The following is a 12936-nucleotide window of genomic DNA, read 5'->3' on the forward strand; positions in this document are numbered from 1 at the left end:
GGTGAACAGGCAGTGGTTCGGTGGTTGATGTCCTTGATGATCTTTATGGCCTTCCTGTGACATCGGGTGGTGTAGGTGTCCTGGAGGGCAGGTAGTTTGTCCCCGGTGATGCGTTGTGCAGACCTCACTACCCTCTGGAGTGCCTTATGGTTGTGGGCGGAGCAGTTGCTGTACCAGGCGGTGATACAGCCCGCCAGGATGCACTTGATTGTGCATCTGTAGAAATTTGTGAGTGCTTTTGGTGACAAGCCCAATTTCTTCAGCCTCCTGAGGTTGAAGAGGCGCTGCTGCGCCTTCTTCGCGATGCTGTCTGTGTGGGTGGACCAATTCAGTTTGTCTGTGATGTGTACGCCGAGGAACTTAAAACAGTTATTCAATTCCCAGTTTCTCTCCCTTTGATTTCTACTTCTCAGGTAAGGTTGTGATGTCTGTAAAACAGAACGGCTATTTTAAGTCACCCATATTGAAACTATGTAGAACCATTAGACTTCTATAACCCACACACTCCTGTATCAATGTGATTGATGGATTGTGTTGAACAGTGAGCAGGCTCAGGTGTATTTTTTTATCCTTTATTTAACTAGGCAAGTCAGTTAAGAACAAATTCTTATTTTCAATGACAGCCTAGGAACAGTGGGTTAAATGCCTGTTCAGGGGCACAACGACAGATTTGTACCTTGTCAGCTCGGGGTTTGAACTTGCAAACTTCCGGTTACTAGTCCAATGCTCTATCCACTAGGCTACCCTGCCGCCCCATAAATAACTGTATAACTGTGGCTCCTTCCACCTTCAAAGAACATACAAAGGGGGCCAACCATGGAGAATAGGAAGACACTTCATTATTTCTATAACTACGATGTATTGTTTGTCCTCGTCTGTACATGTTCTTCAGCATAAAGTCCTCTGCAGCCACTTAATGTGGTGTGGACACCAGGTGAGGTCACATACACAGATTCCTGTTCAACACCTGTCCCTTTAACTACCTTATTTTCTCAATAACAGTCTCTCTCCCTTCACTTCATCCTTCTTTTCCTTAAATCATCTCGGTTATATCAGCTGTGTCGGTCGAACCCCTCGCGCATCTGAACTGGCTGACAGAGAGGGCACAGCATGATCAGAGGTGAGAGGTCACTTGGTCAGGCCAACAGGGAAGTAATTATTAAAGAGATGCTTTTACATTGGAATACAGATAGAGATGTAGTAGTCCCAGAGTTAATGATCCCAGGTCAGTTTATATTATACAGGAAGTATTATTAAAGAGATGTAGTAGTCCCAGAGTTAATGATCCCAGGTCAGTTTTACATTTCACCTTCTTATTATGATGACTTGAGTGCGAAAATAAAACATATAAAAACACAAGGCTGAAACATGCTAATTCCATCTGTCTCTCGTCTGCAGGTATGCTTTGATGTGAGAGAGGATGCCAACCCCCAGTCCCGTCATCGTCCCTCACCCGCTCTTAAGATAACCTCCGGGCTGACGAGAGACACTTATGTCATTGTGATGAACTGAGAGAATATTAGGGTGGCACCGTGATTCATTAATCATATGCTGTCTTCCCTGCCCCTATGTTCTTACCTTACATTTACATTTAAGTCATTTAGCAGACGCTCTTATCCAGAGCGACTTACAAATTGGTGCATTCACATTACCTCTTTCCCTTTCTGTCTTTAACACCTCTCTCTCCACCTCCTCTTTCCCTTTCTGTCTTTAACACCTCTCTCTCCACCTCCTCTTCCCTTTCTGTCTTTAACACCTCTCTCTCCACCTCCTCTTCTTTAACCCTTTCTGTCTTTAACACCTCTCTCTCCACCTCCACTTTCCCTTTCTGTCTTTAACACCTCTCTCTCCACCTCCTCTTTCTTCCTCTGTTTTTATAACGCACAACAGATGTGCATTGAAGTACAGATTTAGCTTATATTTGTAATATAATATTCCAATTATAATATTTATAATGCATGTATTTATAACACTTGGATAATGAACTTCTTTCAATAAAGCGTTTCACATTCTCTACTGGTTGAAATTAAGTCTCGTTTGATGAAATAGTGCACCTGTCCTGTGTTTATCAGATCAATGCAGATGAAGGGAATTAGATAAGGAGATAAACTAGTTTTAGAGTATTTACGTGACGCATAAGAAGTGTAGTGCACTGTTTTAAAAATATATATTTCTGTATATATGAATTACAAATCAGCCTTTAACTAATGTGTTTATTTATTTATTTATAAATATTGGACCTTTATTTAACTAGGCAAGTCAGTTAAGAACAAATTCTTATTTTCAATGATGGCCTAGGAACAGTGGGTTTAACTGCCTGTTCAGGGGCAGAAGGACAGATTTGTACCTTGTCAGCTCAGGGGTTTGAACTTGCAACCTTCCGGTTACTAGTCCAACGCTCTACTGGTAAACACCGTTGAAGGGTATAACTGTAATACATACATGAAGACACTGGAGTTTGATACTCCTCGTATTGGATATGACTGAAAAATTATTTCAAAGACATTCATACCTGAACTGCACCTTTATTTACCAAGGTAGAGTACATGATCAGTGAATATATTAAAATTACAGGCTACAATGTGGGGATCTCATGCATGGTAATAACTACATGTATTTTAGACTTGCATCCTTGGCACATCGACTTGCATCCCTTGGCAAGTCATTATATTCTACTCAATCCATAGGCTTCATTAATGTCATTCAGACTGTTTTGAAGGTGATACAACTGGCTATGATAGCTGAGGTTCATAGCTAGGTTATGAACTATGTATACCAAACGTTTTAAGGTCCAGATATGTAGGTTATGAACTATGTGTTTTAAATGATCAGCTACATAGCTAGGTTAGAACGGTGGCCCATGAGATCAGCTAATAGCTGTTTCAGTTACCAAACATTTTAAGGCCCATGAGATCAGCTACATAGCTAGGTTATGGAACTATGTATACTCTGAGACCTAGAAATAGTTGTTCCCCCTTTGCTCTGCAAGGGCTGTGGATTTTGTGGCATGGGTAACGATGCTTTGTGAGTGACTGTGGTTGATGTGTGCAGAGGGTCCCTGGTTCGAGCCCAGGTTGAGGAGACGGACGGAAGCTATACTGTTACACGTACACAGATCGGCTACACAACCAGGTATTGTATCCTCCACTGCACAATAAGCAAGAAAATAGTTTAGCTAGCTACGTTATTTAATCTCTCTGCATTGCATGGCAAGAAATAAGCAAGACAAGCTTACAAAATTGTACATTCAATTTGCACTAAATTCTAGATTCTTTACATCACGGTTTCACAAGATGACAGCCTGGTTTGCTGGTTGTTTCAGGTGTCCTAAAACACGAAACAACCAGAATTATAATTTCATACTCTTGTCACAACACCCATAAAGCTAGCTAGCTGATGTTTGCTAGTCAGCTAGCTTGCTAAATCACGATTTTTGTAAATTAACTTTATGATTAAAAAATGTATGCGTAATCGTTTGTCTCTACTAACATATTCCTCTCAACTGGACAATTTTGCATGATTCGTTATGACATTATAATCACATTTACTTCCATCCTAGTATTTTTGTCAGCCATCTTTGCTGAGGAAAGTCTCCAGCCTTGGGTCGCATAGGCTTCAAATTTGTCATGGGAGCCACTCGATATGATTGGTCATTGCCCAGCGGTTCGCGCTGGTGATTTGCATACATTTGGGTAAAGTTGATATGTTTCACCGCCCTCACGCCATGTTCGCACCGCCCGAAGGTCCCCGCCCCCTTCCATTGAAAATGAATGGGATGCGGTGTTTCACCGCGCCGGTTTGTGCTCGTGTACACGGGGCATGAAGGACCATGGCAAATGCCCCCATTCTGCTGCTTGACAGACAGAGGCCACAAAACATGGGAAATTAACCAAAACCACTCACACTTGTCATATTTGTTCAGTTTCATTTTTTATATCTCTCAAATATCAAATTAATGGCAGCCAACTAAGAGATATATCGTAGAGCATCCTACATATCTGAAATTACATGAGTATTAATGTTTACTGGTCGTGAAAAGCAAGCAGTTACTTATTTATTGCTGTATAACTTTAAAGATTAGAACAACATTTGCGCAATGGAATAATTGGACATTTTGTAGGTCTGACTATGTTCTTCAAGAGGTGATGATATTACAACCAAATAGTTAACATTTATTTAACAATTCTTCTAAAAACGACAACGGAGTTGTCAAACTAGTTTTTAGATACTGTCATTTGAAGTATGTCCCATATCACATGACCCATGTACTCGACAACAACAGGGTTTTTAGATACTGTCATTTTAAGTGTCCCATATCACATGACCCATGTACTCGACAACAACAGGGTTTTTAGATACTGTCATTTGAAGTGTCCCATATCACATGACCCATGTACTCGACAACGGAAGAGAACTTTCAAAGAATCACGAGCCAGGCGGGAAAGTCGGTTATTCGTTCTGACCAATCAATTCACTCGTGTAGCAACGCCGCTGCGGAGTGTCTTCAGCGGAGAGGGACGAGGAAAGCGAACATATTAGTCTATAAGATAAACGAGTTATTTTTTTTTCTTCCAATTTTATACCAAAGGAGATTACTTTAGCGTAAACCAAGAACGGTGAGTTAAAAAAAAAAAAAAAATCTAATTCATTGACAAAACAATCTAGCTATAACGCATGATCAATCTATAGCTAGCTTGCAAACGGCTAGCCAACCGGAGAGAGTTGGTCTGACTCCACGCTAGTTAGCTCATATTAGCAGCTAACGTTAGCCAATGTTACCCGATAGAAAACAGCTGATTAGCTAAGAAAACAGCTGATTAACTAATAAAACAGCTGATTGGCTAACGTTAGCCAATGTTACCGATAGAAAACAGCTGATTGGCTAACGTTAGCCAATGTTACCCGATAGAAAACAGCTGATTAACTAACGTTAGCCAATGTTACCGATAGAAAACAGCTGATTAGCTAACGTTAGCCAATGTTACCCGACGGAAAACAGCTGATTAACTAACGTTAGCCAATGTTACCCGATAGAAAACAGCTGATTAACTAACGTTAGCCAATGTTACCCGATAGAAAACAGCTGATTAACTAACGTTAACCAATGTTACCCGATAGAAAACAGCTGATTAACTAACGTTAGCCAATGTTACCGATAGAAAACAGCTGATTGGCTAACGTTAGCTAATGTTACCGATAGAAAACAGCTGATTGGCTAACGTTAGCCAATGTTACCGATAGAAAACAGCTGATTGGCTAACGTTAGCCAATGTTACCGATAGAAAACAGCTGATTGGCTAACGTTAGCCAATGTTACCCGATAGAAAACAGCTGATTAACTAACGTTAGCCAATGTTACCGATAGAAAACAGCTGATTAGCTAACGTTAGCCAATGTTACCCGATAGAAAACAGCTGATTAACTAACGTTAGCCAATGTTACCCGATAGAAAACAGCTGATTAGCTAACGTTAGCCAATGTTACCCGATAGAAAACAGCTGATTAACTAACGTTAGCTAATGTTACCCGATAGAAAACAGCTGATTAACTAATAAAACAGCTGATTAACTAATAAAACAGCTGATTAACTAATAAAACAGCTGATTAACTAATAAAACAGCTGATTGGCTAATAAAACAGCTGATTAACTAACGTTAGCTAATGTTACCCGATAGAAAACAGCTGATTAGCTAATAAAACAGCTGATTAGCTAACATTAGCCAATGTTACCCGATAGAAAACAGCTGATTAACTAACGTTAGCTAATGTTACCCGATAGAAAACAGCTGATTAACTAATAAAACAGCTGATTATCTAATAAAACAGCTGATTAGCTAATAAAACAGCTGATTGGCTAATAAAACAGCTGATTAACTAACGTTAGCTAATGTTACCCGATAGAAAACAGCTGATTAGCTAATAAAACAGCTGATTAGCTAACGTTAGCCAATGTTACCCGATAGAAAACAGCTGATTAGCTAACGTTAGCCAATGTTACCCGATAGAAAACAGCTGATTAACTAACGTTAGCCAATGTTACCGATAGAAAACAGCTGATTAGCTAACGTTAGCCAATGTTACCCGATAGAAAACAGCTGATTAACTAACGTTAGCCAATGTTACCCGATAGAAAACAGCTGATTAGCTAACGTTAGCCAATGTTACCCGATAGAAAACAGCTGATTAACTAACGTTAGCTAATGTTACCCGATAGAAAACAGCTGATTAACTAATAAAACAGCTGATTAACTAATAAAACAGCTGATTAGCTAATAAAACAGCTGATTGGCTAATAAAACAGCTGATTAACTAACGTTAGCTAATGTTACCCGATAGAAAACAGCTGATTAGCTAATAAAACAGCTGATTAGCTAACGTTAGCCAATGTTACCCGATAGAAAACAGCTGATTAACTAATGTTAGCTAATGTTACCCGATAGAAAACAGCTGATTAACTAATAAAACAGCTGATTAACTAATAAAACAGCTGATTAGCTAATAAAACAGCTGATTGGCTAATAAAACAGCTGATTAACTAACGTTAGCTAATGTTACCCGATAGAAAACAGCTGATTAGCTAATAAAACAGCTGATTAGCTAACGTTAGCCAATGTTACCCGATAGAAAACAGCTGATTAGCTAACGTTAGCCAATGTTACCCGATAGAAAACAGCTGATTAACTAACGTTAGCCAATGTTACCGATAGAAAACAGCTGATTAGCTAACGTTAGCCAATGTTACCCGATAGAAAACAGCTGATTAACTAACGTTAGCCAATGTTACCCGATAGAAAACAGCTGATTAGCTAACGTTAGCCAATGTTACCCGATAGAAAACAGCTGATTAACTAACGTTAGCTAATGTTACCCGATAGAAAACAGCTGATTAACTAATAAAACAGCTGATTAACTAATAAAACAGCTGATTAGCTAATAAAACAGCTGATTGGCTAATAAAACAGCTGATTAACTAACGTTAGCTAATGTTACCCGATAGAAAACAGCTGATTAGCTAATAAAACAGCTGATTAGCTAACGTTAGCCAATGTTACCCGATAGAAAACAGCTGATTAACTAACGTTAGCTAATGTTACCCGATAGAAAACAGCTGATTAACTAATAAAACAGCTGATTAACTAATAAAACAGCTGATTAGCTAATAAAACAGCTGATTGGCTAATAAAACAGCTGATTAACTAACGTTAGCTAATGTTACCCGATAGAAAACAGCTGATTAGCTAATAAAACAGCTGATTAGCTAACGTTAGCCAATGTTACCCGATAGAAAACAGCTGATTAGCTAACGTTAGCCAATGTTACCCGATAGAAAACAGCTGATTAACTAACGTTAGCCAATGTTACCGATAGAAAACAGCTGATTAGCTAACGTTAGCCAATGTTACCCGATAGAAAACAGCTGATTAACTAACGTTAGCCAATGTTACCCGATAGAAAACAGCTGATTAACTAATAAAACAGCTGATTAACTAATAAAACAGCTGATTAGCTAATAAAACAGCTGATTGGCTAATAAAACAGCTGATTAACTAACGTTAGCTAATGTTACCCGATAGAAAACAGCTGATTAGCTAATAAAACAGCTGATTAGCTAACGTTAGCCAATGTTACCCGATAGAAAACAGCTGATTAACTAACGTTAGCTAATGTTACCCGATAGAAAACAGCTGATTAACTAATAAAACAGCTGATTAACTAATAAAACAGCTGACTAACTAATAAAACAGCTGATTAGCTAATAAAACAGCTGATTGGCTAATAAAACAGCTGATTAACTAACGTTAGCTAATGTTACCCGATAGAAAACAGCTGATTAGCTAATAAAACAGCTGATTAGCTAACGTTAGCCAATGTTACCCGATAGAAAACAGCTGATTAGCTAACGTTAGCTAATGTTACCCGATAGAAAACAGCTGATTAGCTAACGTTAGCCAATGTTACCCGATAGAAAACAGCTGATTAGCTAACGTTAGCCAATGTTACCCGATAGAAAACAGCTGATTAGCTAACGTTAGCCAATGTTACCCGATAGAAAACAGCTGATTAGCTAACGTTAGCCAATGTTACCCGATAGAAAACAGCTGATTAGCTAAGAAAACAGCTGATTGGCTAATAAAACAGCTGATTAGCTAATAAAACAGCTGATTAGCTAATAAAACAGCTGATTAGCTAATAAAACAGCTGCTTAGCTAACGTTAGCCAATGTTACCCGATGGAAAACAGCTGATTAGCTAATAAAACAGCTGATTAGCTAATAAAACAGCTGATTAGCTAACGTTAGCCAATGTGTAAGTAGCTGAGACCAAGTTGGCTAGCTTCTGCGGATCCACTGGCTAGCCAGTTATGTATACTAGCTAGTTAATTACATTAGCTAGCCTACCTACCCTCCCAAATAGTTTGCTAACTTGCTATATTTTCAGCACACCCAATTCATGTTCCTGAATTTCCAGGACAGTAACGTTCTCGTGTATCAAACTTTACAGGTCATGTTGCGTTACATGTTGGCAGGCTTGTTTATTTCGCCAACACAAGTATGACAGCTTAGCTAGCAAGATAAGCGGTATATTACCTGATCGTGTTATGGTTTTCAATTGATACATCACGGCATTCTCCATCTACTTCAGGGGTCGAACTACTACTCTACAGGAAAGCTCCCCTACCCTCCTACATAATCGCCAGTATGGCCTAATAGCTTTAGTATCTGTTCTCTCCCTGCAGATGACTGGCTCGAACGAGTACAAACTGAACCAGGGACCAGAGGACAGTATCTCCGCCGTGAAGTTCAGCCCCAGTACAGGCCAGTTCCTTCTCGTGTCCTCTTGGGACTGTACTGTCCGGCTCTACGATGTGGCAGGCAACTCCATGAGGATCAAGTATTCTCACCTGGCACCTGTGCTGGATTGTGCTTTCTATGTAAACACGTTTTTCAATTTGTCATAATCGTTTTCATGGCAATCAGTTACTCCATTTTAAACGCAGAGTTGGCTACTTTGCCACACACACAGACACCTGTATAACGGATGTGAAATGGCTAGCTAGTTTAGCGGTGGTGTGCGCTACTAGTATTTCAATCGGTGACGTCACTCTTTTTGAGACCTTGGAAGTAGTGGTTCCCCCTTTGCTCTGCAAGGGCCGCGGCTTTTATGGAGCGATGGGTAACGATGCTTCGTGGGTGACTGTTGTTGATGTGTGCAGAGGGTCCCTGGTTAGAGCCCGGGTCGGGGGCGAGAGGACGGTCTAAAGTTATACTGTTACTCACACACACACCAAGAAGAAGAAGAAACATGACAATATTGTTAAAAGTACATTTCTACAAACAATGTTACAATATAGTCAAAATGGTGTCACCCCCCCCGGTCAAGGAACACGTGTGAGTCAGATATCTCTTCTCCTGTAGGACCCGACACATGCCTGGAGTGGAGGCTTGGACACGCAGTTGAAAACCCACGACTTGAATACAGATCAAGGTTTGTCTGTCAACCACTGAATGGTGTGCTTCCTGTTATTATTAAATGAACAGTGTTTCTTATTTATTTTTTACGGTCCATATTTCTCTCCCATGTGTGTAGATACAATAGTTGGGACACACGACGCCCCCATTCGCTGTGTGGAATACTGTCCAGAGGTCAACGTCATGGTAACCGGTAGCTGGGATAGGTCAGTCAGGCTGTGGGACCCCAGGACCCCCTGCAACGCTGGCACCTTCACACAACCTGAAAAGGTGGAGCTATCAAAACTCTGTATGAAACAGTCCTGGGCTTTTATAGGTCTGCTCATAAAGACCAAAGCAGACCTCATTTTCAATTCTGATTTTAAAGTTTAAAAAAAAATGAATAGTCTGTTTTTTGTTGAGAATGGGACATACCTACAGGCATATGGACGTTGAGAGAGAGATCGATTGTGAGACACACATTTTAAGACTGTTCTCATGTCTTCTGTCTCTTTTAATAAAGGTGTACACCCTCTCTGTGGCTGGTGACCGGCTGATAGTGGGGACAGCAGGGAGGAGGGTGTTGGTCTGGGACCTGAGGAATATGGGCTACGTCCAGCAGAGGAGAGAGTCCAGTCTGAAATACCAGACACGAGCCATCAGGGCCTTCCCTAACAAACAGGTATACCTCTAGTCTAGCTCAGGAGCCATCAGGGCCTTCCCATCAGGGCCTTCCCATCAGGGCCTTCCCATCAGGGCCTTCCCTAACAAACAGGTAAACCTCTAGTCTAGCTCAGGAGCCATCAGGGCTCAGGTAAACCTCTAGTCTAGCTCAGGAGCCATCAGGGCTCAGGTAAACCTCTAGTCTAGCTCAGGAGCCATCAGGGCCTTCCCTAACAAACAGGTAAACCTCTAGACTAGCTCAGTAGCCATCAGGGCTCAGGTAAACCTCTAGTCTAGCTCAGTACCAGACACGAGCCATCAGGGCTCAGGTAAACCTCTAGACTAGCTCAGTACCAGACACTCGAGCCATCAGGGCTCAGGTAAACCTCTAGACTAGCTCAGTACCAGACACGAGCCATCAGGGCTCAGGTAAACCTCTAGACTAGCTCAGTACCAGACACGAGCCATCAGGGCTCAGGTAAACCTCTAGACTAGCTCAGTGCTTCTCTAACCTCTCATTGGGAGCTGGGAACAAGGTGATGCTTTTATCCACAGCAACGTACGGTGACATCATACATGTTTCAGTAGGCCTATGTGATCCCTTGCGGGACTTGAACCCATGACCTTGGCATTGCTAAGCGCCGCACTCTAACCAGCTGAGCCCGACAGGACCACACATGGTTGTCTTTGTCTGTCCGGTGAGACCAGGTGTCTATTGTCTTGTTTTTGAAGGGCTATGTCCTGAGCTCCATAGAAGGACGTGTTGCTGTGGAGTACCTGGACCCCAGCCAGGAAATGCAGAAGAAGAAGTACGCCTTCAAGTGCCACCGGCTGAAGGAGAACGGCATAGAACAGGTCTATCCTGTCAACGCCATCTCCTTCCACGGGGTCCACAACACCTTCGCTACAGGTGGGAGACTTTCTATTTGGCTCTAATACAACACCTTCGCTACAGGTGGGAGACTTTCTATTGGCGCTAATACAACTCAGCTACAGGTGGGAGACTTTCTATTGGCACTAATACAACTCAGCTACAGGTGGGAGACTTTCTATTGGCGCTAATACAACTCAGCTACAGGTGGGAGACTTTCTATTGGCACTAATACAACTCAGCTACAGGTGGGAGACTTTCTATTGGCACTAATACAACTCAGCTACAGGTGGGAGACTTTCTATTGGCACTAATACAACTCAGCTACAGGTGGGAGACTTTCTATTGGCACTAATACAACTCAGCTACAGGTGGGAGACTTTCTATTGGCACTAATACAACTCAGCTACAGGTGGGAGACTTTCTATTGGCACTAATACAACTCAGCTACAGGTGGGAGACTTTCTATTGGCTCTAATACAACTCAGCTACAGGTGGGAGACTTTCTATTGGCACTAATACAACTCAGCACAGGTGGGAGACTTTTCTATTGGCTCTAATACAACTCAGCTACAGGTGGGATACTTTCTATTGGCACTAATACAACTCAGCTACAGGTGGGGAGACTTTCTATGGCACTAATACAACTCAGCTACAGGTGGGAGACTTTCTATTAGCGCTAATACAACTCAGCTACAGGTGGGAGACTTTCTATTGGCGCTAATACAGCTCAGCTACAGGTGGGAGACTTTCTATTAGCGCTAAGCCACAAGCTCAGCTACAGATTGGGAGACTTTCTATTGGCACTAATACAACTCAGCTACAGGTGGGAGACTTTCTATTGGCACTATTACAACTCAGCTACAGGTGGGAGACTTTCTATTGGCTCTAATGGGAGACTTTCTAACTAATACAACTCAGCTATGTCGTTAAGACTGCTTTGAAATGTTCAACTACAATAAAAAACAAGAACAATTATTGATCCAGAATTTTTTTTAAACAACAAAACAAGGATCCATGAAGCTTCATTTTGCTTCCTGTTGTTTTATGGTCTGTTATCATGTGACCTTTTTGGATTCCTGTGCCATGGTTACACTCAAGGGAACACTTGATGAATGATTTAGCCTCCAGATTATAATCTCCATAAAACTAAGTAAACCTACTCTGTAGATAAATTTACATTTTCGTTCCTCCGGTTGACCTTGACAACCCTCTGTCTCTCACACTCTTTCTCTATGTCTGTCTCTCGCTCTCTATCTCTCTGTCTCTCGCTCTCTATCTCTGTCTCTCGCTCTCTCTCTGTCTCTCGCTCTCTATCTCACACTCTCTCTGTCTCTTGCTCTCTCTCTATGTCTCTGTCTCTCGCTCTCTCTCTTGTCCTTCGACCAGGTGGCTCAGACGGCTTTGTGAACATCTGGGACCCTTTCAACAAGAAGCGTCTGTGTCAGTTTCACCGCTACCCCACGTCTATCGCCTCCCTGGCCTTCAGTAACGACGGCTCCACGCTGGCCATCGCCTCCTCTTACATGCAGGAGCAGGGAGACATCAGCCACCCGGAGGACACCGTGTTCATCCGCCAGGTCACAGACGCAGAGACGAAGCCCAAGTGAGTCGGGACAGTCCTCCTGTCTGATTCACACCATGGGGCCCGGTCTGATTCACACCATGGGGCCCGGTCTGATTCACACCATGGGGCCCGGTCTGATTCACACCATGGGGCCCGGTCTGATTCACACCATGGGGCCCGGTCTGATTCACACCATGGGGCCCGGTCTGATTCTGAACATCCAGTCCACATCCCGGTGGTCTTGTCTGGACCGCACCGCCACACTGCCCCTCACACTTGTTTTGGTACATATGAATGGCAGCATTGACCAGGAGCAGCCAGCTGGTATTTTAACTGGCCATCTAGCGCTCTCTCTCTCCCTCTCCCTCTCCAACTTTCAATATCCCC

General features: G+C 42.1%; 1 protein-coding gene across 2 annotated transcripts; it reads left to right on the forward strand.

Moving 5' to 3' along the window:
• Window positions 1–4481: 4481 nt before the first annotated feature.
• On the forward strand, window positions 4482–12930 carry LOC124029680 (mitotic checkpoint protein BUB3). 2 transcript variants are annotated; one of them, XM_046341308.1, is made up of 8 exons: window positions 4482–4616; window positions 8737–8931; window positions 9416–9485; window positions 9588–9739; window positions 9972–10130; window positions 10844–11021; window positions 12372–12609; window positions 12682–12930. In XM_046341308.1, exons 2-7 carry the CDS (start codon window positions 8737–8739, stop codon window positions 12590–12592), a joined length of 975 nt encoding a protein of 324 aa, XP_046197264.1. In that variant the 5' UTR covers window positions 4482–4616; the 3' UTR covers window positions 12593–12609; window positions 12682–12930. The 2 variants fall into 2 exon arrangements, with proteins under 2 accessions (XP_046197264.1, XP_046197263.1); XM_046341307.1 differs by having other exon boundaries at window positions 12706–12930.
• Window positions 12931–12936: the final 6 nt, after the last annotated feature.

Source organism: Oncorhynchus gorbuscha, unplaced genomic scaffold, assembly GCF_021184085.1.
Source record: "Oncorhynchus gorbuscha isolate QuinsamMale2020 ecotype Even-year unplaced genomic scaffold, OgorEven_v1.0 Un_scaffold_7245, whole genome shotgun sequence".
In the NCBI taxonomy this organism is placed as follows: domain Eukaryota; kingdom Metazoa; phylum Chordata; class Actinopteri; order Salmoniformes; family Salmonidae; genus Oncorhynchus; species Oncorhynchus gorbuscha.

Bases quoted from the DNA above. Each gene is read 5' to 3' on its own strand.
- LOC124029680 (XM_046341308.1), top strand. From the start codon at position 8,737: ATGACTGGCTCGAACGAGTACAAACTGAACCAGGGACCAGAGGACAGT. The intron at 9,486-9,587 runs GTTTGTCTGTCA...CCATGTGTGTAG, and splicing joins CGACTTGAATACAGATCAAG to ATACAATAGTTGGGACACAC. The intron at 10,131-10,843 runs GTATACCTCTAG...TTGTTTTTGAAG, and splicing joins GGGCCTTCCCTAACAAACAG to GGCTATGTCCTGAGCTCCAT.